The 25,127-nt window shown below is 38.6% G+C and overlaps 6 protein-coding genes across 6 annotated transcripts; 4 read left to right on the top strand and 2 right to left on the bottom strand.

Annotated features, from left to right (window-relative positions):
* Positions 1–3,676: 3,676 nt before the first annotated feature.
* On the bottom strand, positions 3,677–4,196 carry LOC18019167 (classical arabinogalactan protein 25). Its single transcript, XM_006400358.2, has one exon. It carries the CDS (start codon positions 4,109–4,111, stop codon positions 3,716–3,718), a length of 396 nt encoding a protein of 131 aa, XP_006400421.1. The 5' UTR covers positions 4,112–4,196; the 3' UTR covers positions 3,677–3,715.
* Positions 4,197–4,876: 680 nt separating this feature from the next.
* On the bottom strand, positions 4,877–10,576 carry LOC18019168 (serine/threonine-protein kinase RUNKEL). Its single transcript, XM_024156710.1, is given in 10 exon segments — positions 4,877–6,129; positions 6,507–7,376; positions 7,532–9,163; positions 9,279–9,342; positions 9,420–9,512; positions 9,605–9,666; positions 9,737–9,812; positions 9,901–9,953; positions 10,228–10,317; positions 10,416–10,576. Coding segments are annotated over 10 exon segments (4,119 nt in total). The 5' UTR covers positions 10,464–10,576; the 3' UTR covers positions 4,877–4,998.
* LOC18019169 lies at positions 10,571–13,217 on the top strand. The gene is made up of 2 exons (XM_006400360.2): positions 10,571–10,898; positions 11,261–13,217. Exon 2 carries the CDS (start codon positions 11,290–11,292, stop codon positions 13,090–13,092), a length of 1,803 nt encoding a protein of 600 aa, XP_006400423.2. The 5' UTR covers positions 10,571–10,898; positions 11,261–11,289; the 3' UTR covers positions 13,093–13,217.
* Positions 13,218–14,422: 1,205 nt separating this feature from the next.
* LOC18019170 lies at positions 14,423–16,846 on the top strand. Its single transcript, XM_024156668.1, has 4 exons — positions 14,423–14,588; positions 14,718–14,976; positions 15,016–15,059; positions 15,264–16,846. The coding sequence occupies exons 1-4, from the start codon at positions 14,502–14,504 to the stop codon at positions 16,776–16,778; spliced, it is 1,905 nt and encodes a 634-aa protein (XP_024012436.1). The 5' UTR covers positions 14,423–14,501; the 3' UTR covers positions 16,779–16,846.
* A 1,085-nt stretch (positions 16,847–17,931) lies between these two features.
* LOC18019171 lies at positions 17,932–19,857 on the top strand. Its single transcript, XM_006400362.2, has one exon. The coding sequence runs from the start codon at positions 17,948–17,950 to the stop codon at positions 19,697–19,699; it is 1,752 nt and encodes a 583-aa protein (XP_006400425.2). The 5' UTR covers positions 17,932–17,947; the 3' UTR covers positions 19,700–19,857.
* Positions 19,858–22,055: 2,198 nt separating this feature from the next.
* Positions 22,056–24,435, top strand: LOC18019173. Its single transcript, XM_024156431.1, has 2 exons — positions 22,056–22,078; positions 22,414–24,435. Exon 2 carries the CDS (start codon positions 22,462–22,464, stop codon positions 24,418–24,420), a length of 1,959 nt encoding a protein of 652 aa, XP_024012199.1. The 5' UTR covers positions 22,056–22,078; positions 22,414–22,461; the 3' UTR covers positions 24,421–24,435.
* Positions 24,436–25,127: the final 692 nt, after the last annotated feature.

Genomic DNA, 25,127 nt, shown 5'->3' on the forward strand with positions numbered 1-25,127 from the left:
TCTACTTCATTCGGTCCCTTCCTATTTATTTGACCTTCAATTTGTTTTTCTTTTTCTTTTTTTTTGAGTAGCAATACGACTTTTAGAGGGAGATGAAAAGCTTTTCAAAATAGAAAAAAAGTCATAGAAATCGAGGGCTTTTAAGTTCTTACCCCTAGACGACTTTTGAAAGGACCTCGTCTTACCCCAAAAAATATATATATTCTACAATCAAAATCAGGCCAAAAACAGAAATTATGTACTATTAACTCTTATCGTATGTGTTTTAAGAAAACAAAATAATGGTAAATCATAGAGATCGAATTTCAAGCTAACCATCGACATAAGCAAAAAGGCATATATTTAAAAAGTGTACAGTAAGATAGAATCAGCAGTGGAAATTCGCAATCGTATGTTTGTGGGTTTGGTTACTTGGTCCAAAATGAATTGAACAATGTAAATGAATCATTAGCCATAGATCTTTTGTTTTGGTTCAATCATAGATCATTTTTTTATTATATAAACAAATTTGGGTGGGTGGTAACGTAGGTTAGCGTCATGCTTCTTCTTTTTTTCATTCGAATGAGTGGATAACCCAAATGCGGGTACTCTATATATTAATATGCTCTATTCCATTCGTGTTTTGTCCCTTTCTTCTTTTAAAGCCAAACCTAACTAATTTGTTGACAAAAAAAGGCGTTTCCATAGTTTTTTTTTTTTGAATGAAAACAAGTAAACAACAATAAGAAATAGTTCTAGATAAGTATTGGGTGCTTGCTTAATTAATTCTGTATAATTAATCATGTCCTGTTCCAAGCTCAGTGCTATTTAATAGCTTTTAACCATTATTGTAGATAATATATTGTATTTTAATTTATAACTCGTACGTCCCTTTAATTATATCGCAGTACAAAATGTCAACATTGATAATCAACGTTTTCTTTATTCCACTGTTCCAGTTAAGTAATATACATTTCATAGTAACTAGCTAAATTCCATACCTTTTGGACCGGCCATATGATCTCGTTCACGTCTCTTTGTAGTTTCACAGTCATCATTCCTTGATCGTTTATTCATATCTTATCAAAAGCAAAGAATATTTTATATTTGTAAGGTGTGCATATATTGGTGGTGAGATACTTTGAAGGGGGTGGTTTTCTTCACTGCCGCAGAACCTTCATTGGCATTTTGGATATGATGGTGAAGAAGCAAAGCTAATCAGAGTGTTATAGGCTATTTGAAAGCATGACTAGCTACAAAATAGATAGTCATCTAGTGGCAGAGCTGGTTAAGGCTATTAATAAGCATCAGGCGTGGCCATTTTCAAGTTCTAAGCTACTGAGATTTTGGATTCTTAGGTAACGTGGAAATTAGGAGTGGAAGAATCGGCATCAAATAGAGGAGCTAGTCCATGCACAAATTGTCACGAAGGACTGGCGTTTATAGATAAGAGTTCAATCATCTAATTGATAAACTTAATTTTTAGGATCTTCTTGTTAACCTGTTTGGAGTGATATGGATTAGATTAGGTGTACAGGTTAAGGAATTATTCCTTAGACGGGGTTGTAATCTGTTCGAACTGCCTGTAATCTTTCATGCCTATACTTGCATATATTATCAGATCAGAACAAAAACAAAAAGTTATAGTTGTAAGGTTTGCAATACACATTGGATTTGTGAGGTTTAGTTTTGTTTTGTACTTTGTGGCCTGAGTTATAAAAGTCGTTTAAGTTTATGGGTTTTAAATACGGGCCTGGGCTTACAATATGTGGTCAGTATTACACTTTGAGTTTATACAGCATGGTGTTGGTTTGCGAACTCAACTTATCGATACAATCTGAGCTAAAATTAAACCAAGGAGTTGAGTGAACCGGAGTTGTTTGAAGCTTATAACAAGAAACAGAGCACGTGTGTCTAAGACCATCATTATCCCAGTAGTTTTAGTGGGTTTCTTAACCCAAAAAAATAATAAAATAATGTTTAAAGTCCAAAAGCAATAAAAATCGATTTTTATGGAACTGGAAGAATCGGTTCTTCTCGCACACGTATCAAAATAATTATGAACAGACTAATTTCTCGCACAGGCATTGGACAAATTATATTTTTTTTGTTTTTTTAAGAAATTTATTGGAGCTTTATCGATATACCACTAAAATTATTAAGTTTTTAATAAAATTTTTTAACCTATATTTAATATTAAAAAGTACTTAAGAACTTATTTAAGAAATTTAGGGATAATGATGTTCTAAGTGTATTTAAGTGTATTTAAGCGGCGTTCGTGTTGTGTGATGTTGAATCATAACTGAAGAACCTCAAAATTGTGGAGTTCAATGAGATCTTGCATTTTTGAGATAGTGAGTTGTTGAATTTTGTTATGGCTGGGATATATGATCAATTACAATTATTCAGTTGAACTTGTATATCCCGTGTGCTAAACAAAAAATTAAATGTAGAGATTATCAAGTTTTATCGAGTATGGGCTCTTTTGATGATATATATATATATGTTGGAGCTTCATATAACTCCTAAAGACAAAGTAAGTGGGCACCAACTCCAACACAACATTGTAGTGATCACACTACATACAATCTGTCACGCACAAAACCTTAATTTATAAAGTCGTATGTTTATATAAATGAAATAATAGTTTTCGTCGAGATGGGTAAGACGTCAGAAAAAAAATGAAATAAAAGTTACTATTTTGTGATTTGACCAAAAAAGGATTATGAAAATTAGAAAGTAACTAAAAGTGTGAGGAGAAGAACACTTTTATGCTTTGGCACCGTCAGGAGCAACTCACATGCATGCTCTAACTATTTGGCACTTTGGAATACTGCAATTATTTGATTGGATTTATGTGGTTGAATATCATATACCATATTTATCACCAATCTGCGTATCCATATTTACATATCTGAGGTAATCATATGTATATAATTAGTACACATCTCTTTATGTAATTGTACAAGAAGTAAACATATGTATAGGTTCTTCGCGTTTTTTTTAACCATATCAACAATTTTATATCTCTCTCCATATATAGGAGTAGTTTCTAAACTAATTACCTCCTAGTATTTTAAAAAAATTTCTTTTTGTATACTTACTTCATAGCTTAGCCTTTAATTAAATCCACAAAACATGATTTAAACTTTTTCAGAAGGTCCTTTATCAGGGAAAAAGGAACAAAGCAACAGCAGAAACAGACAAATGAAGTTCACCTAACGGTCCTAAACATAGATTCTTCCCATTAACACAAAGAATTGAATATATATCGGTATATAAAAGTCTATGGCTCGTACAAACGTATAATGGACGTACATAAATATAAAGTAATACTTAGATATGAATCTCCATTCGTTTATTGGTCCTGAGATAACACATAATTCGTTTATTAGAATGATACATAATTCAAAAAAAGAAGAAGATATAACGCATTATAACTTGAGATCACCTATTTATATGTAATATATGCATGCAATTACAAATGATTATTCTTTCTTATAGAAATTCAAATGATTATTCAATCTAGACGATTAACATCTACTCAAAATGTAAAGATGGTGGCAAAAGAAAGAACATTAAATAAATACTATATAGCTTACAAAGAAAAAAAATGACTTTAAGAAACAATAAACGGATATATTTTAAATAATTTATTATATTCACGAATGATATACATTTGGACAAACACGTGAGAACCAAAAAGTTCGATTGATGTATAAGTGAAGTAAGTAAACTACTTTAGCGATATAATGCCACGAAGCCGGAGCGAGGCGGAGGAGACGACAACGGAGATGAGTAAAACTCCGGCGGCAAAATGAGACGGCGGAGCAGTAGAAGAAACCGGCGGAGAAGCGAAGGGAGCAAAGGCCAACGGGTCAGGATGGGAGGAATCGCCGTTCGTGTCGGGATCAGGAGGGCTCGGGGAAGAAGGGATTGTGCCGGCGCCGTCGTCGGAAGGTAGATTATCGCCGGGGGAAGGGAGGAGAGGAGCGATCTCCGGCGAAAGCTGTTGGAAGGGAGAGATGGTTTGAGAAGATGGCAAAGAAGAAGAGAGGGAAGAAGGAGAACAGAGAGAGATAAAGAAGAAGATGTTGATGATGAGAAGTTTATTGAGATACGAGGAAGCCATATTCTCTTCTTTTGTTTTGGTTAAAATGATGAAAATAAAAAGTTTAGTGGATCTGTCTCCAGTCTCTCTCTCTATCTACTGATCGGAGTGCATTTTGAGTTGTAATGATGCTGTCTCTATATAAAAGAAGCTTTGCTTTTATATTATTAAAACAAGAGGACCCTTGAAACAAATATAAAATACTCCTCAGTCTTTTTTTGGGAGGAAAAGAGAAGATCTTGTAACTCATCTTTGCAAAAATTATAAGTATATATGTCATAATTTTCAATTTTCAATAAAGTTATTTCTCTTTTATTTTTATTTTTTCATAGCAATTGAGCATGACTCATGTATAGAATGAATTTTGTATGATTACCAATCTCTATATCTCCATATTTTAATACTTTTTTTTTATACCCCAATTTCCTTATTACTTTTGTTTATGCTATTACCTAAAGATTGTATATATATATAAATGATCTTAAGCACACTATTGGATTGTTACAAAGAAAATGATTGTATATTAGATAATTCGAAGCGTTAAACTAATAATTCCATTCCATGATAATGCAATTTAAAACCGGCTACGAAATTACTGCATTTGAGTTGTACGTCTTTAGATTATTGGAGTAGGTTCAGTGGGAGGAAAAAAGCTGATCTTTCGTTTACCACGTGGCATGATTTAGCTGGTTGATGTGTTTGAAGGATATAATTGAAGAGTTTGAATTTTGATACAAAGTGGAGGCCTTTCCTATTGTCATTGACACTTTCAAGAGATCTGCTATAGATAAAACATCATGATATTTGGAATGGAACTAGTTAGTAACGAGGAATGACGAAAATGTAGAATGAGTTCCGTTAAACAAATAACAATGAAAGATCTTGTAACGGTTCAGTAAACTTCAAACTCAACGAGGCAACCTCTGCAACTCCATAGCAACAAGCGAAGCGACGCTATTTAGACCAGCCACGTCTGAGTTCGCGATCTCAGAGACAATGGCGTTGATCTTAGAGACATCATGTCCTGATATCGACAAAATCATCGCCTGCGATACATACTGCTTGCACGCGTAACCCAAACAATGCAGAATTCTCTTCAAAACCAACAGTCGTTGCTCCGTGCTCGTCCTCCTGCGCCACGCATCGAGAATCGGTGTGATCTTAGGAAGATTGGTTAAAAATCCCGTCGTGGCTTCTCTTGAAGCCGCTTTAAGTAGCAACACGACGCATTCAGAAGCAATATCTGCGACTGCGATGCTAGTGTCGTCTAAAGCAGCGAGGCCCAAGAATAAGCCAATGTTGCTACCGAAATCTGCAATGTCTCTTATACATTCTTGTGGATCGACCTCGAATGTAAAAGATGTCTCTGATAAAAGCGTTGGCTCCTTCGTGTAATTGGAGCTGAGACCTTTCTTGTTCCCAAGTGACCGTAGCAGAAAAGCTCTGCAGAGATTTAAAGTGGGTTCAAGGAAATCTTCCATGTCTTTGGCATTCACGAATTCCAAGAGATTTCCAATTCTCCTCACTACTTTGAGCTGAGAAAGCAGTTTAGTTTCCATCTCTGGAGCTGAGGCTAAGGCAAGACAAAGCTTGACGTTGTTGACATTCGCGCTTGATAGGTCTCCAAGAAGAAACTCAAAGCATTGTGAAACTGTATTCTGATGCAATATGTTGGAGATTTTGATGTAATCAAACTCAACTAGCATGACGAGGAGCTTTTGCGCGTAGGCTGGGATTGGATCTTCGTCTTGGATCAATGCAGGGTAGAGCGGGAGGAAATGAGAGTTGGATATTGATTTCAAATCCTCAGATGTTTGTTGCTCGATTTCGGTGCACTCAGTTAAGAGAATTGTCATTGAATCGAACCAGATCTTCAAACAGAGAAACCGAGCATCGCCATCTTTGTTCCCATTGTAAATTGAAGCTAAAGATGGGAGAATCTCACGGATAATAATCTCAGCATTTTGTGTAACCAGAGAAGCATCTTCTGCTATGCATTCTAAAACTTGAAGTAGGGTTATACGGAAGTCATCTCTTCCCTGCGAATTGTTAACAAGTCATGAGTATTTGCCCAAGTTTGTCATATCAAGGTTCACTATGTCATAGACCATGGTTAAGACAAGAGTAAATGGAGAAGATTCTTAAAAAATCTTAGATACTTAAACATATATCTATAGTGAACAGAGGAAAGATGTAATTTACGTGAAAGTTCAGGAATTAATTGTTTGAAATTTCTAATCCTATCCTATAAGCAATGTTAGCCATATTATAGAAGAGTAACTATCATAAGGCAAGGAATTTAAACGTTGACAAGCAGTTAATCAATCCCATAAGTGCAAATTAAAATAACACAGCGCATTTTATTTGAAGTAAGAGAGTAATATAAAAAGGGGATCGGTAAGGTGTAACTACTGACCTGAAATGAGGCTTCCACAAGTTTTGTAAGATTTGCCAACTGGCGTAGAATTTGTCGGGTTACCATTTTGTTCTTAAACGAAGAGCTTCCAAGAAGATGAAGAACCACAGGGAACAAGTGTGCATTAGTCTTTAGAGCAGCTCGACTGTTAAGGGGAGAGACAGGGCCATGGCGTCTCCCTGTCATTAGTTGCTGGATCTCACTGGTTATTGTATCCAGCAAACCCGGTATTATGGAGGCGATTACATTCACGAATGCCTCAAGGCATTGTTGCACATAACTGTCTTTTTCTTTGGCTAATCTGTCCACCACAGGCAGAAATCTTGTATTGCAGAAGAAATTTGTTAGCCATCGCCTACTATTTTTGCAGAGAAGTGCAATGAAGAGAACAGCCTTTCCCCTTAGAACTTCAGTTCCTTGCTCTATGATGGAGAGCAAACTAGGGAGAAGATTTTTCTCCTCTGTCAATGTCACAAGATGCCTTCCAAAGCTTGCGAATGTGTGACTTCCAATCATAGCCATATTCAGAAGATTTAAGCAGATTTGCTGCTCACGTGCGTTGCCTTTGACAAAAGATGAAGCTATTTCCTTCAGTGAAAGCTTCTCTACAACAGTCTGAATGCAAGGAGGGTTAAACCGAGCAAGACGGACCAAACATGATCCAGCAGTCTGCCTCATGCTCTCCTGTTTCCCAACTGCCCTGTATATATAGCAGAGGTTGCTTATCAAATCTTGGCTGGAGAAACGGGTGGCCCAATAAGCTCCTTGACTGCAGATGTTTTCTATCGTCCTTAACGCGTAGAGCTGAGTCAGGTCATCTTCTCCTTTGCGTAAGACAGATGATACAAGAGAGATCAAGGCATTTGAAACCTAGTTCAAGAAAAAATAGAATCTGTTTAACTAGGAATAAATGAAAAGATATAACATTCAGATTAAGCAATGTACTTCGGCCCATGGGAATTACATCATGAACATTAAAAGCCAAATGATCTACAATTTAAGAGTAACAATCTTGGAAAGCTGACCTGCCAACCCGATGCAGACCGGGTTTCTTTTGATGGAGATTCTGTTGGTTTGAAATCCTTATGCTCACTTTGAGTTGAGATGTAGAATAGCAATTCACCTAGAGCTGCCATAGAGAACCTTCTCACTTTTTCATGCTTGTCTCTGAGGCCATTTGTTAGAGAGTCTAAAATACCGGAATTTGCCAAATCATCTTCAATGGAAGTAGAATGCCGAATTAACAAACCAATTAGAGAAGCAATTTGTACACGAAACGCCGGGGTCTTGGATAACCGCAGAACTTTAACAAGCACAAGCATTATTGGCCCGTTGGTCAATAAGTTGGCTGCATCAGCATTGCTACTCAATTTCTCGAGGTATCTGATCAAATTCTGTTTCTCTGACATGGCAGCACTACTCCCGCTTAGAACCGTTATGATCCTATTGTTAAGCGGTTCTAATTCTTGCTTTCCCATCTTACCAAAATCAGAAGGCTGTGGTGCTTCAAATGAGAGAGAAGGCAAAGCTTCTTTGTCAGATTTTCTACTGGGCATGACAGGTCTAACAGAAAGATCAGATAAATGCCAAAGGACGTCACTGAGGCTGTTAGGTGTTTTAGACGAGTCGTGATTAACAGTAAGCCCAGAAACTTCTCTTCCTCTGTGAGTTTTAAGTTGAGGACTAGCACTAGGTAGCGCAGCTGACACTTCAATAGGCTCTGACTGCTCTTCATGGCAATCTCTGGCTTCACCCGAGGTTGGTGTTTCATTTGCAGACGAGTTATCATCAGGCACATTATTGCTCATAACTCCTTGTGTTCTGTGACTCTCATTTTGACTCAAAACTCTATCATCTTGTGCACAAGAGGTGTTCTCGTTTTCTTCTGATTCATCTTGTCCCTCGTCCTCATTGTCTTCATCAAAATCAAGTTCCATATCAGTGTTCTCGATCTTCACTTCAGCACAGTTCTCGTTGCTATTAGGTAAGGGTCTCCTGTAGTTTTCCTTCTCATTCTCCTTTTGAAGATTTGCCTTTGCAATCCTTGACAATCTTAGAATATTCACCTGTCTATTAGCACCCGGACGACCTCCATGCTTTTCCTCAGTTGCCTTACTAGGAATCCTTGTTTGAGCTTTAGAACCACCAGGAGTACCCTTTTGTGGCGTCTCACGGCCCCTTGAAACTTGAGTGGAGTTCTCCTTGTGCTTTGAACCCCCTTTTGGTTCTTTCTCCCGATACTTTGGTGGGGTCTTGCTTGGTCTGTCTCCGTTATGCTCGGAAAGACATGGCTTTGTGTATATGCCAATCATACTATCAAAAGCAGGCTGAGGCGGCAAATGTACTAAATTTATCTTACTCTTCCAAAATGCATGACCACAGAGATCTGCCCATTGTATTCTTTGAGCTGGGTCTTTGATAAGAAGAGACTCAATGAGATTGACAAAAGAACGGCTTGCATTTCCAGGGAGTGGAGGAGTTGGATCTGAATGAATTGATTTCACAAGCTGGGTAAACTCTCTTGCCACAAAAGGAGGCCTCCCTGTGTAACATTCATATAACACACACCCAAGTGCCCATAGATCAGAAGCAAAAGAATGGACCCCTCCATCTTCATATAGTTCCGGAGCCATATAATACGGGGTACCACGTTTTCCCTGATGCAAGTCATCACAAGAGATAAAGTACTTACGACTTACAGTTTTCAATGTAATTTGAGATGATATATTCACTAATACTGTAAAGTTTATATAGAAAGAAGAAAAGACTGACAATTATTTACCGTTGAAGAGATTTCGAAATATCATCTAGCTTCCTTGCCATCCAAATCACACATCTGCAACAAACATTGATATGAGATCTTTTGAACCAAATAAACTATCATCATAAACTACGCACCTGCAGAGAATAGACAGCAACATGCGTACCTTAATATGTCCGTTTTCATCAAGTAAGATGTTTGATGGTTTCAGATCACAATATATAATTCCTTTCGAATGTAAATACCTGAGAAATTTAGGAAAATAAATCTGCATGAGAGAAAACATTTTATAGATGCACCTAGAGATAGTGTCAAAATGGTATTAAAAGGCTCTTACAGCAGGGCTATGACGAGATCATAGGCAAGACCATAGACTGAATCTTCTGGCAGTTTACAGTCCTGCAGAACAAAAGGCTTTCAGAAAACTTGTGACCTACTAGAAATAAGACAGCTAAACTACAAGCCGTACCTGCTGCAATAATGTCCTGAGATCACCCCCAACGCAATATTCCAGAACTAACCACATGTGAGCAGAAGTTTCATACCTGAGACCACATGAAGACGATAATTAGAAACAAATATATCTATAAAGGGAGCCAAATAATTGTTTAGATATTAGCTAGTAAGTTTTACCACGCATAGAACTTGAGTACGTTTGGATGATTTAGCGAGTGAAGGATCCTGACCTGAAAAGGAGGTGAATAAATACCAAAAGTTTTCAATAATCAGCCAAACTACAATTCAGAAATGTTAAAAAATCAATTCGACCTTTCAATTGTGCAAAGATCATCCAGAAATAGAAACTTAAAGAGCACCAATTGACAAATCTAGAGTGAATCCGTCACAATCCGGAGATCAACTCCTTAGAATCAAGGATTCAAAGCATAACAGCAGGAAAATCTCAGGCAAACCATCCATGAATCACTAATTCGGTGAAGAGGAGACAGATCTGGTGATTACCTCTTGAAGCACCTTGCTCTTCCGCGACTTGTCAACACTCTTGCAGGCAAAATACTCGATCGTCTTCTTCTTCCTTCCTTTGTACACAGTCTGCAATGAAAATACGCACGGATTTGAACAAAAATTGCAGAACAAAACACTGGAGAAACAAAGATTCTCGCGGTATGCTGAAGCAGATTATAAATTACCGAGCATTTGCCCTGCCCAATAGCTTCATATATGTGGTACTGATTCATCGTCCTGAGCTTCAACTCGCCTGAGATCGGATTCGGAATCTTCCAAGCTCTAAAGAGAATTAGTGGACGTTGTTGAATCGATTTGGGAAGAGAGAGAAAGAGAGAGGGGGGAAATAGAGAGAAAAAATCGGAAAATTTTCAAATTTCAAAACCTAAGGAAAACTGGACAAACTTAAGATAAATGATTGATTATATTTTGAAGAAAAAAAGAGCTATGCGAAATTGAAAATGATTAGCCGGGCTTGTTGGGCCCATAGTATCGTTAGCCCATTTATCCTTTTCTCGGTGAACTTTTTCCCGCCAAAAGAAATTGGGGAAAAGGGCTTTTTTACCGCCGTGAGAATAAGAGAAGGGTTTTCTCCGACGTCGGCCTCTTTGACGGAGTGGGCTCCTTAATCTTCTTTCTGTTTCCTTATCCGGCGAAACTCACCGCAGGTATTTTAGATTTTGTCTCCGTAGTTGCGTAAACACTTGATCGAATCGTTTCTGTCTGTTTATACCTTCCTGGATTGTATCGCTGTATCTGACACTATTGGGTATTGCTCTGGCTTCTAAAGGTTTTTTGGTTTTTAGTTTTTTTTTTCTAATGTGTTTCAAATAAAACGATAAACTAGAAATGTTTTTTTTTGTTTGTTTTAAATGTAGGATTCTTTGTAGTTTCTTCCGATTTTGGAATATTCAGTTGTTTGCTTCGTCTTGTCTTCCCCCCTGAGGAAGAAATTAAGGAGCTTGGTATGGAATATTCAGTTGTTTGCTTGGTATTGATTACTCACTTGCTCATTGTTGTTGATGAAAAGGAGATTACCCTGATCAAGCTGATATCATAATGAAGGAGCCACGCGAAGCTAAAGCTGTGATGGAAAAGACTAGCCCTGACGGTGCTCCAGAACAGTTTCCATTTCATCACAACCAGACGTCTGTTCCTACAAACACTGGTGAGAAGAGAAAGAGGGAAGGATTATTTGGAAAAGAAAGAGAATCTGGAAACAGCAGCGAGAATGAAGAAGTTATTATAGTTGGTGACACTAAGGCTTTTAAAGATTTTGGTTTTGTTGGAGGAGAGCTGTCTCAGAGGTCTGTGTTTAGCAAGCGACAGGCTTTCGATTTACAAAGCAACAGAAATCTTAAAGGGTCTTTGGCAAAGGAAGAAGCAGGAGAAGAACCAGAAAGAGCAAGACAAGATTCAACTTTTAATGACTTTGGTAAGCTGATTGAAGAAAGTAAATTTGCAGTTGGACAGACATGGGCTCTTTATGATACTGAAGGGATGCCTAGATTGTATGCTCAGATCAGAAAAGTTTCAATCTCGAGTTTCTGTCTTAGTGTCACATGGCTTGAGCCTGATCCAGATGAAGAGGAAGAAATACAAAAAGATTTGCCTGTTTCTATTGGTAGGTTCAGACTTGGGGAAAACGAGGATATAAATGATCGCGGAAGGTTCTCTCATGTGGTTCATTGCAATGAAGGAAGAAGCGCAGGTAAATTCAGTATATACCCAAGGGAAGGAGAGACATGGGCTGTCTTCAAGGGGCGCTACAAGTCTTTGTACCAGAACTGGGACATAGATTGGTCAGCTGATCCCGATTCTCACTGTAAATATAACTATGCATTTGTCGAAATCTTGTCAGAATACGATGGTGGATCTAGTGCACCTGTTGGATTCCTGCATAAAGCAAGAGGTTTTCCCAGTGTGTTTTGTCGCTTTACTGAGGAAATTGTTAAATCTTGCATTCGTCATACAAAGCAATTCTCCCACCGTGTTCCATCATTCAAGATGACGGGACTTGAGGCAGAAGGTGTGCCAAGAGGTGCTTATGAACTGGATCCCAAGTCACTACCGGAAAATATCAAAGAGATTGATGTCCCTCTACATCTACTAACAGAGCTTACAGTGTCAAACTCTGAGAACAACGACAAAAATTCGCAGTGCGTGCACTTTGCTAGTACGGGAAGGACTTTTGAAACTGGCCAAGTCTGGTCATTTTGCAGTGGTGACGATAACTTGCCCCGGTACTATGGCAAGATTCAGAAGATCACATTTATTCAGGCATTTGAGCAGGATCCTGTAATGAAATTGCATATAGGTCGGCTAAAGGCTAGACCTATCAAAGGCGTCATCCAGTGGGTTGACAAGGAAATGCCCATAGGCTGTGGAAATTTCCGAGCGAGAAAAGTTCTTGAAATATTCACTGATCTTGATGTGTTTTCCCGTCAGATAAGCCCAGACTCCTCTGGAGATGGAGATGATTACAGCATCATGCCCAAGACTGGTGATGTCTGGGCAATATACAGAAACTGGAGTAATGACATTGAAGTCGTTGATCTGCAATCCCGGACTTATGATCTTGTGGAAGTTCTTGATGATAAATTGGACTACAATGTTTTGCTGTTGGCTCCTGAGGGTGGCTTTAAATTTGCGGATTCTGCAGGTTTTGTTGGTTCGGTGTATATGGCTGCAACGGAGCATTGGATTGATGGCGCTGATGTGAGATTCACAATTGCGAAATCTGAACTGCTCAGATTCTCGCATCAAGTTCCTACTTCAAGAGTAACAAAAGAGATACATGGAGCTTTGCAAGAAGTTTATGAACCTAATATCAAGGCATTGCCTGCTAACTTGATTCTCTGACTCTGGAGCTGAAACAACACCGTGGATCAACGAATAGGGAGAGAAAGATGACGGTTTTTTGCTTTTTTGGTCAAAAGGGTGCTTGTGGTTTAGATTAAGATATTTCCTGAACTTTCTCTATGTTTACATCCCTGGATCCTTGTTAGTTCTCTATCTTTGTAAGTAGCAGTATCTGCAGTTTGGTATGCGACTCTCTTCTTACGTATCTCTGCTTTTGAGCTAAAGTAATCTCAACGTTGGCCATTAGTTGAAATCAGCAGTGCACAGAGGTACATTATCAAAACAGCCAACAACAGTAAAAGTAAAAAAAATTCATCAGCCACTTCTAAGAAATGGATTACATTGATTGAAATCTCCCAGCAACTTCTTCATCTGCTGGTTTCTTGTTGTCAATCATGTGTTTGATTTGATATAGTTCTTTTATAAATACTTTACGTAAAAGATTCCACCAACAAAATTTGAATCAAAACACAGAGATTCAAACTCAATTTCAAAGAATACAAACACAATCACGAACGGTAGAATTATTTAAATAAAGTACGCTTTTTAATAATAATAAAAGATATTATACCAACAAATTTGATTATTTATCGCATTCAGTATATGATCCTTTGATCTTTGCGTTTATCAGTTTCTGTTTTGTTTCCCGCCATTGCCGGTTGAAGTTTTTCCCGCTAAAAGGAGAATATTTATTTTATTTTATTTTAGGTTTTCTTAGTTTGGGTATTTGTCGACGAATCGTCTCTTCTCTTACCGGCAAAAGTCTCTGTCATTTACGACTGTTGTTTGCTTTTGCTGCACTCCTGCTGTTGCTTGAATTCGGTTAGTAGATTGTATATTTGTATCTGTTTTGTTTTTATGTTAATTTCTGTCTTCTTATCTTCTGGACCTGACCTAGTGTTCATTGCTCAATCTAGGGTTTTAGGCTATTTCCCATTTTCCCCATTTGTGAGATATTGGTTTCTTAACACAAAGACGCTTGATTTAAGGTTCTTATTACTTTATTCAGATTCAAATGCTTTCAAAGAACATCCCAACTCGCCCGATCCTTATCTGATTGCCATAAGCTGTATTCTTCTGCAGGAACCGAGTATCTTCAAATTTTGATTTGACTCAGTTGCCTTATCGCTTTTTTGTTAGATGATGGATATCACCAGTAACGAGCTTACAGAGAGAAAGATGCTTCAGAGAGTTCGACTACAGCCCAATCCCAACCGCCTTCCTGTGACCGTCCAAAGTTTTGGACTTTATGTCCATTCTGTTCTGTGAGGTACAAATCCTATAGAAGCCTCCTCAACAATCCGACACGGTGTCCATCTTGCTACACGAAATTCTTTGCGAGCAAATCCCCTGTCAAAGCCGCTACTACTACAACAGGGAAAAAAGCAAGTCAGACAGCTTTGTCTACCATGGAGAAAACTGCGTCGAGTCAAAACCATACTATTAGGAGCAATGTGGTTGCGTCGACACCCAAGAACCAGGTTCAGCCCCAAACAGCTCAACCTCAGACAGTTCCATTCAGTTCTTGTCCAAGATTTCGGTGTATGTGTCCATTCTGCGAGCTCAAGTATCGTTTACCGATAAAATATATCAACAAGCGGGTCATGTGTAAATGCAAGAGGAAGTTCAATGCGGTTGAGCTGGAAAGGAAAGTCCCGAGTAAGAATCCAGGCACACATTTCTCTGGAAAGGAAAGTTTCACTGGTTTGAGTTGTGCTGTGAGCGTTGGTGAGAAGAGGAAGAGGAACGAGTGTAGTGAAAACCGCAGTGTTGTGCATAATAACAAAAGAGGCTCCAATGATAATGGAGATGAAGAACGGGGAGAAGAGTCTGAAAGCGGAAAGCAAGTCCATGATGTTGATCGTTCTAAAGACCCAGCGTCAAGTGCCATAAACCCGGATCAGAAGATGGATAAGAATCAAGATGCTCAAGTGGTAGCTGCTGTGGAGAACTCTGGAGAGCTTGAGGTGGACAAGAACTCTGAAGATGTTATTGACAGTAATAAAGGAGGATTCAATGATACTGAAGATGCAGGAAGGCAAGAAGAGTCAGGATGGGGGAGGCAACTCCATGAGGTTGATCGTTCTGAAGAAACATTGCCGAATGTCATAAACACGAATCAAAAGTTGAATGAAAATCAAGATGCTCTTGGGAGCTCCGGGAATTTTGAGGTGGATAAAAACTCTGGTTTATCTGATTCTGATTCAGGAGGTGCACAACCAAAGATATCTGAATGTGCTGGTCTAAAGTTTAACGACTTTGATAAGCTGAGGAAAGAGGCAAATATTGGATATTGCCAGGTCTGGGCTCTCTATGATCCTGCAGATGGGATGTCTAGACAGTATGCTCTGATCAGAAAAGTTTTAGTTCCTTCTTTCGGGCGTAGGATCACATATCTAGAGCCAGATCCTGATGGTGAGAAAGAGATCCAATGGTTTGATGAAGACTTGCCTGTCTCTGTTGGTAAGTTCAGGTTTGGGAAAAATCAGAACACTAAAGATCGTTCCATATTCTCACATCATATTATTTGCGATGGAAGCGCCGTGACTGGTCAGTTCAATGTTTCACCAAGAAAAGGCGAGACTTGGGCCCTATTCAAGAACTGGGACATTAACTGGTCTTCAGAACCAGATTCTCACCGCAAATATGAGTATGAAATTGTTGAGATTTTGTCAAATTACACTGATGGAGATGGTGTATCTGTTGCATTCTTGCATAAAGCAAAAGGCTTTGCAAGTGTCTTCTTTCGAATGGGATCTGGGGATGCAGATACTTTTCAGATTCTGCCTCACAGTTTATATCGGTTCTCCCATATGATCCCTTCCTTCAAAATGAAAAGAGTTGACAAAAAAGGTGTTCCAAAAGATGCTTACGAGCTGGACCAAGCTGCATTACCTGAAAAGATCGAAGAGAAAACCGTCCCTTCTCATCTATTTGCAGAGACTATACCAGAAGCTCTCCACTTTCCTAGTGAGGGAAAGGTTTACCAAACAGGTCAGATCTGGTCATTTTACAGTCGTAATAGTAAATTGCCTCTGAACTACTGTAGGATTCAGAAGATCACTCTAACTCAGGCATTCGAGGAGGAAGCAGTATTAAAATTTCACGTAGGTCGGTTAAAGGCAAAACCTTTCCCTGAGAATGTCATCCAGTGGGAAGACAAGAAAATGCCTGTTGGTTGTGGAACTTTCTTGGTGAGGGAAATAAACGAAATACTCACTACAGATAATGTTTCACATCAGATAGTTCCTCAAATCTCCATGGATGGAAATGAATATACTATTCTGCCCAAGACTGGGGATGTTTGGGTCATATACAGATTCTGGACTTGTCAAATGCAGTTCAAGGACGTGGGTTGCTGCGACTATGACATTGTCGAAGTTCTTGATGACACCTTGGTCTATAAGGTTATAGCGTTGGAGCCCGTGTTGTTTTCCAATGAAGATGAAGAGAAAAAGACCTTCTTTAGAGCAGCTGAGAGTAAGCATCCTGATTGTGATGGTGAGGATGGGCCAGAAGCGATATTTACAATCCCAAAGTCGAAAGCTCTCAGGTTCTCGCATCAGATTCCTGCTTCCCGAGTAACAAAGGAGATACATGGAGATTTGAAAGAGCTTTTTGAAGTTGATATTAGAGCATTACCTACAAACGTGAGGGGCTTCAAGACAATTGAGGAAAGGAAGTGAATGTAGAGAGGGTAGGGAAGGGTTCCTTTTTGTTAGTTTTTGGTGCATTCTGTCATAACTTTTGTTCTTGCCTGTCTTGGTTCGTTCTCCGTGGTTTATGTATGTTTCTCTTTTGTTGGTTCAAATCTATGAAATGAAAAACCATGTATTTTGAGTAGGTAGTAAAAGACAAGGTTTTGCGTTTTTTTGGTTCAAAAAATGTCACTAGTGGTTTAGATTAAGATGTCACTAAGCCAAAGTTCTTGGTACTTCTCCGTTATCATATGTGCTATTGGTACTTCTCCTGTAACTAGACCTGATTGATAATTATGTCTGTCTAATTGAACATTAAAATTTTGTGTTAAATTCAAAACTTCAACTTAACTCAAGTTACTCAACTCTAAAAACACTGTTATAAAATGTCTTTTTTCTTCTTTTTGAACGCCATTTATAAAATGATTTATCAAATCAAATTGCGAACCATTATTGCAACCAGGAAAAGACATGATCTTTGGGTTTATAAATTAGGGCTACTACTATTAATAATTTAATAGATAAAATAGATAAAATAGAGATGATAATAGATTATTTTCCCGCCAATGCCAGTGGACTATTCTCGTGTAAAGGACGATATTGGGGTAAAGATGCTTTTCTATTAAGTACAACCCCTCTCGACTCTCTCCTTTTCCGGCAAAAGTTTCCACCGCCGACAACTGCGGTTTGCTTTTGTTGCTTGTTTTTGCAGAAATTGATTGAATCGGTTCGTCGATTGTATCTACATGTTTTTTTTTGCTGTTAATTCCTGTATCCCATTTTGCATCTGAATGTAGGGTTAGTGCTCAGTCCAGGGTTTAGGTAATCCCGTCTAATCGTGAGATTTAGGTTTACATAGATGCAAAGATGCTTAATTTAGGGTTCTTATTACTCTCTTCTGTTTGAGATGCCTCATACTTTCGAAACTTTGTGTGTTGGTCGCTGGAAAGTTTAAACCTTTTTTTTTCTTAGAACTTTGATGATGTATGTGATTTTAGAATCATAATACGCTTGTCCAATATCTAAGTCATTCATTTTGTTACAAACATAGATTTTCGTCTCTCTATTATCTTACCAATGTTAAAGTATCTACTGTATCTTACGCAGGAACCCTGGAGGAGGAAGGTTTTCTTCTTGAGTGCTTATCGTTTCTTTGTATGATGATGGATATCACTTCAAACGAGCTTCTTAGAAGAAATGCTGTTTCTGAGGCTTTAATGAAAGGGACTTCTTGTGACGGTGGTACAACATTTTCTTCTGCTTCTGCTGAAAACATTCTCTCCCCTGGGTTGAGTTTTTCTGTGAGTGTTGGCGAGAAGAGAAAGAGGAACGAGCATGTTGAAAGTTGCAATTCTGGAAATCGCGGTGTTGTGAATAATAATAACACTGGAAGAGGGTCAGATGATAAAGGAGATGGAGAAAGGAGAGAAGAGTCTGTAGAACCAAAGACTTCTGAATGTTCTGGTCTGAAGTTTAACGACTTTGAGAAGCTGAGGGAAGAAGTAAACTTTGCGGTTGGGCAGACCTGGGCTCTCTATGATAAAGTGGATGGAATGCCTAGATTGTATGCCCAGATCAGAAAAGTTTCAGCTCCTTCCTTTGGACTTAGGATCACGTACTTAGAGCCAGATCCAGATGATGAGAAAGAGATCCAATGGTTTGAAGAAGACTTGCCTGTTTCTGCTGGTAAGTTCAGGCTTGGGAGAAATCAGAACACGAAAGATCGCTCCATCTTCTCTCATCTTATCCAATGCAACGTAGGAACCAACACTGGTCATTTTGTTATATCCCCAAGAAAAGGCGAGACTTGGGCTCTATTCAAGAACTGGGATATGAAGTGGTCTTCCGAGCCAGATTCTCACCGTAAATACGAGTATGAGTTTGTCGAGATTTTGTCAGACTACACTGATGAAGCTGGTGTATCTGTTGCATACTTGCATAAAGCAAAAGGGTTTGCAAGTGTTTTCTTTCGAATGGGAACCGATAATGCAGACATATTTCATATTTTACCTCACAGTTTGTATCGGTTCTCCCATAAGGCTCCTTCCTTCAAACTGAACGGAGTTGAAGGAAAAGGTTTACCTAAAGATGCTTATGAGCTGGACCAAGCTGCATTACCTGAACCAATAGAAGAGGTAATCGTCCCTTTTTATAAAGAAGCAAAGCTTACCGTTCCAAAGCCTAAGCCAGAAGCTCTCTGCTTTACTACAAATGGTAAAGTTTTTCAAACTGGCCAGTTCTGGGCATTTAGCGGCTATTACGACTACGACTACATGCCTCGGAGCTACTGTAAGATTCAGAAGATCACTCTCACCCAGGCATTCAAGCAGAAAGCAGAGTATAAACTACATGTATCTCGGTTAAAGCCTAGTCCTTCCCAAAAGAATGTCATCTTGTGGAAGGACAAGAAAATGCCTGCTGGTTGTGGAACTTTCTTTGGGACTAAAACTTTGTCAGTATTCTGTCCAGAAAATGTTTCACATCAGATAGTGCCTCAAATCTCCATGGATGGAAATGAATATATCATTCTGCCCAAGACTGGCCAAGTGTGGGCGATTTACAGATGCTGGGCTCCTCACTATGATGTCGAAGCATTGGAAGAACAGTACTTGGACTTTGACATCGTCGAAGTTCTTGATGACGCCTTGGACTTTAAGGTTTTAGCGTTGAAGCTCGCGTTGTTTCCTAGTGAAGAGAAAAAGAGATTTTTTAGAGCAGCTGATAGTAGGACATGTGATTGTGGTAACTGTGGGGATGAGTCGGAAGTGACATTTACAATCCCAAAGTCGAAAAGGCTCACATTCTCTCATCAGGTTCCTGCTTCCCGCGTAACCAAGGAGATAGACGGAGAGTTGCAAGAGGTTTTCGAGGTTGATAGTAGAGCATTACCTTCATCGCTGGACTATTGAGCAAAGGATGTTGTTGTGAGGGAAGGTTTCCTTTTTGTTAGCTTTTGGTGCATTTGGTCAGATTCAGAAGGTTTGTCCTTGGCTAAGATCTAAGACGCTTAAACTTTCTTAATTTTTCTCCATGAGTTTATGCATGTTTTTCTTTTGTTGGTTGGAATCTAGGCCTAGTTTTTAACATATGAAAGAAATAGCGACTGTTTGTTCTGACGTTTCCTCCTAAGTCACCGAGCAAATCCATTTCGCTGATTCAATCCCTTGGCCATTTATGTCAATCTCAGGTTTCGTTTTCCAAATGAGCATCTACTACTCTCCTTAACAGTGGATATTGCCAAAGGTTTTATAAACGAAACCCCGCGTAACTTATACTCTAGAAACGGTTTTATAATTAACAACTCTACCTATAAACCATATTTTATGGATTTCCAACACATTTTCGTTGAGTTCGCATCCATAATTTGTGAAAAAATTCAGCATTTCCGTATCAAATTTTAAATATGGCGTATAAACATTAAAACGTTTTTTATTGATTACTAGGCCAAGAAATTCAAAAAAAAAAAGAAACAAAATCTAATAACCAGATAATTGATATGATTCTTAGATCTTTGTGTTTAATAAATTAAGTAGGGAGATACTGAGTGAAAAGATTGCTTTCTCAAAAGAAAAAAAAAAAATACTGAAAAATCTTGTGTGTTTGGACTAGTCACTTCACTTGACAGCATAAGAAAAGAGAGAGATATTTTCAAACGAAGAAATCATTACCTCCAAAGAATGAAAAACGACGATGAGGAAACCGTAGCTGAAAATAGGTTTAGGTTCCAAACTAGACAGACGTCTCTATCAATGCTTTATCGGGTGCCGAGTTTTGCGTGAACCATTGTTCCTACTAAATGCATGCAATGATGATCCTCCAGAGATTTATTCCGAAAGAGAGAGATATTACATTAAGTTTTTGTTTTATTTTGTTTTTTTTTTTAATCTAGAGATATTATAAGGCTACACTTCCCTATTTATATGCAAGACGTATCTTATCTCATTATTCCGGCATAAGCCGTCGCCCTCCGACGACTGAAGTTTGCTTTGGTTCGTTAATTGAACCTGTTTGTTTATTTTTTTCTTGTGTTTTTTTTTTTAATTACTATATCTCGTAGCATCTGTATTTAGGGTTCTTGTTCAATCTAGGATTAAGAGTTTTCGCTTTGTTCCCTAGCTGTGAGATTTGTGTTTCGTGAATACAAATATGCTCTATTTAGGGTTCTTATTACTTACTTCTGGTTTGTGATGCTTCACACATTTCTACACTTTGCATACTGAGCACTATTTAGTGAAGCTGCGTGATTTAGGTTGGAATTTTAAATTTGTCCATCTTACACTTATACAAACATAGATTTACGTCTCTATGTGTACGTGCTATCTTACCAAATCTACTATCTCTTCTGCAGGAACACTAGAAGAGGAAGTTGTCTTTTCCGGTGGTAATCATTTCTCTGTTTGATGATGATGGATATCCCTTCTCCTGACAGTGCTGTAACATTTGCCTCAAACTTTGAGAGTAGTAGAAACTCTAATCCTGAGACCATCTTCGCTTGGAAAGGGAAGGCTTTCAAAGTTGGCCAGATTTGGTCGTATTGCAGTGGTCTAAATGACTTTCCTCTGTACTATGGCAAGATTCAGAAGATCACTGCTACCCAAGTACGCGAGCAGGAGCCAAAATACAAACTGCACGTGAGTCGTTTCATGGCTACTCGTTTCCCTGTGGACGTGCTTCAGTGGGAAGACAAGAAGATGCCTGTTGGTTGTGGAACTTTCTACGCAAGAAACGCTCTCGAGATAATCACTCCAGATGATCTTTCGCAACAGAGAGCTAAAAGACCTTACTGAAGTTGATGCTCGAGCATTACCTCATAACCTGAGGTTTCCAGACATGTACTGAGGCAACGAATAAAAGTGAGGGAAGCCAATGATTCCTTTTATGCTAAGTATGTTCTTATCTATGATCTAAGACTTTCACTATGATATAAGATTATCACTATGATGTATGGATATCTTAAGATTTTCACAAATAGCATGTGTATTTGCAGGCTTGTCTAAAACTAAAAAATAGTTATAACTAATACACTTGCACTTGTTGCTGTACTGTGTGATCGTGACTGTGCTCACAGATTCAGCCCTATAGTTGTATATTTGTTTCCCGCCAAATAATATTTGCAATGAACTTTTACCGCCAAAACGGTGAGCGAGGAACAATTTAAAAAAAAAAATATATTTTTCTTAAATCGAGAAACAGGGCAAATTATAATTACTTAATTCGCTCATTTTCACTAATCGCCACAAAAGTCTCCGCCGCCGACGACTGCGATTTGCGTATGTCGCCATAGTTTGGTAAATTGATCGAACAGGCTCATGTTTTTACTTGATGTATCTCTGTGTTGTATCTGAATCTTGTGTTTAGGTTTTCTCGAATTTTCGCTCAGTGCGATTTCTTATTGTAGAGGGAAGTTGATTTAGGGTTCCTATCAATTGTTTTGTTCCGTAATTGAAATGCTCAATTTTTTTTGAGCTTTAAAAGTTAGGCCTTTTAACTTCTTATCTGCGTGATTTTCTACAAACGCACATATATTGTCTACTGGCATTTGTATTTGCGCCACCTTGTTTAAACCGATCAAACTTTGTTGGTATGGTTTATGTGTTGATTACCATAATTGTATCTTCTGCAGGAACCTTATAGGAGAAATTCGTCTTCTCGGGTGCTTACTTGTTTGCTGATGGGCATCACTGTAAAAAACAATCAGAACGGGAGTGATTCGATTGCATCGACAACCAAGAGTCAGCATGAAAAGGTTCAAGCTTTCTCCTTGCTCCAACAGAAATATGTCCCAAGTACGAATCCAAGCATACATTTCTCTGGAACGAAAAGTTCCCCTGATTTGAGCTGTGCACTCAATGTTGGTGAGAAGAGAAAGAGGAATGAGTGTGGTGAAAGTTGCAGTACTGAAAATCGCAGCAAGTCTCAAGATGTTATTGTAAATCTAAGTAAAGATGGCAATAGAAGAGTGTCCAATGATAATGGAGATGCAGGAGAAGAGTCTGGAAGCGGAAAGCAACTCCATGAGGTTGATCTTTGGAGTAAAGAAACATTGCCAAATGCCTTGAACAGGAATGGCCAGTCAAATAGGAAACAAGCTGTTCATGTCGGAGCCGATGTGGGGATCTTTCAGAATCCTGACGGTGATAAAAACTATGGTTTTTGTGATACAAGTTTAGAAGTTGCAGCACAAGCAAAGACTTCTGAATCTGCTGATCCAAAGTTTAACGACTTTGATAAAGTTAGAGAAGATGCAAACTTTGCGGTTGGGCAGACCTGGGCTCTTTATGGTACAGCTGATGGGATGCCTAGACTGTATGCTCAGATCAGAAAAGTTTTGGCTCCTTCCTTTGGGCTTAGGATCACATATCTAGAGCCAGATCCAGTTGATGAGAAAGAGTTACTGTGGTTTGAAGAAGACTTGCCTGTTTCTGTTGGTAAGTTCAGGTTTGGGAAAAACCAGAACACGAGGGATTGTTCCAGATTCTCCCATCTCATCCAATGCAATGAAGGAAGCAAAACTGGCCATTTCACTGTCACCCCAAGAACAGGAGAAACTTGGGCTCTATTCAAGAACTGGGATATGAAGTGGTCTTCCGAGCCAGAATCTCACCGCAAACATGAGTATGAGTTTGTCGAGATTTTTTCAGACTACGCTGATGGAACTGGTATATTTGTTGCATACTTGCATAAAGCAAAAGGGTTTGCAAGTGTCTTCTTTCGAATGGGAACCGATAATGCGGACATATTTCGTATTTTACCTCACAGTTTGTATCGGTTCTCCCATAAGGTTCCTTCTTTCAAACTGAACGGAGTTGAAGGAGTGCCAAAAGATGCTTACGAGCTGGACCAAGCTGCTTTACCAGAAACAATCGAAGAGGTAATCGTGCCTTCAAACTCTGAGAGTAAGAGAAAGTCTAAACCTCAAGCCATCTACTTTGCTAGCGAAGGGAAGGTTTTTCAGACTGGCCAGATTTGGTCATTTCACGATGGTTTAGATGATATGCCACTGTACTACGGCAAGATTCAGAAGATCACTTTTACTCAGGCATTCAAGCAAGAACCAGAGTTTAAACTACATATAAGCCGGCTAAAGCCTACTCGTTTCCCTCTGGATGTTATCAACTGGAAATACGGGGGAATGCCTGTTGGTTGTGGAACTTATTATGCGAGAAAAGCTCTCGAAATAATCACTCCATATAAGCTTTCACATCAGGTATTGCCTGAAATCTCCTTGGATGGAGTTGAATATACCATTCTCCCCAAGATTGGTGAAGTTTGGGCGATATACAGATACTGGAGTATATACATTGATGTTGAGGATTTGGAATATGGTCTTTATGACATTGTCGAAATTCTTGATGACACCTTGGACTTTAAGGTCCAACTGCTGAAGCAAGAATCCGTTCATGAGGATGATGATGGTCTAAATGATAATAGGTTTTTTAAGGCATGCACGGAGTATACGTCTAACGAAGTTGATGGGTCGGAACCAATATTTACGATCCCAAAGTCGGAAAGGATCCGATTCTCGAACAAGGTTCCTGCTTTGCGCGTAACCAAAGAGATATGCGGAGAGTTAAGAGAGCTTTTCAGTATTGAGTTTAACGCAGCACCTATAAACGTTATACACAGTTGAACAGAGGAAGTGAGAGAAGGAAGAGGAAGGATTCAACTTTTTTTTTTTGGTTAGCTTTTTGGTGAAAGAGATTGTTTTTTTTTTGTTGGGTTAAGAATCTCTAGACTTTCTCTATGATGTAAAGTAGGTTGATATGAAACAGCAAGAATTTGCATGTTGGTCTGAAATTCTATCTCACTAGATGTGTTTTCTGAGTTAATAGTAGTTAACTAGTTCTTGCAATTGTTGTGTAATGTGATGTAGACTAAGCTGATCTGCTTTTTCAGACTTAATTGGTCTCTCTGCAGATCACAGATTCAACCTTGTAAAATTTCTCACGTATACGGTTGCATAAACTTTGTGCTCTTATAGAGTTGTTTGATTTCCCGCCAAATATATATTGATAATAAATAACTTTTTACCGCGAAAATGGTGATCGGGTAGCAAAATACTAATTAAATCAAGATACTAGTTTACACTAATCCACTAATTAAAATTGCTTTTATTTTCGCTCATTCTCACTACCTTACCGCCAAAAAGTCTCGTGATTTGCTTCTGCCGCTGTCGTTGGGGTAAGTTGATCGAATCGGTTCGTGGAACTTTTTCTATCTGTTTTTTTTTTCTTCTAAATTTGTTTTGTCTTTATGTCGCATTTTCGCCCATTGTGAGATTTCGGATTATTAATCTACTGTATAATGGGGTTGATTCGTAATCCCTTCCTTTGATTT

Source organism: Eutrema salsugineum, unplaced genomic scaffold (assembly GCF_000478725.1).
Source record: "Eutrema salsugineum unplaced genomic scaffold, Eutsalg1_0 scaffold_2, whole genome shotgun sequence".
In the NCBI taxonomy this organism is placed as follows: domain Eukaryota; kingdom Viridiplantae; phylum Streptophyta; class Magnoliopsida; order Brassicales; family Brassicaceae; genus Eutrema; species Eutrema salsugineum.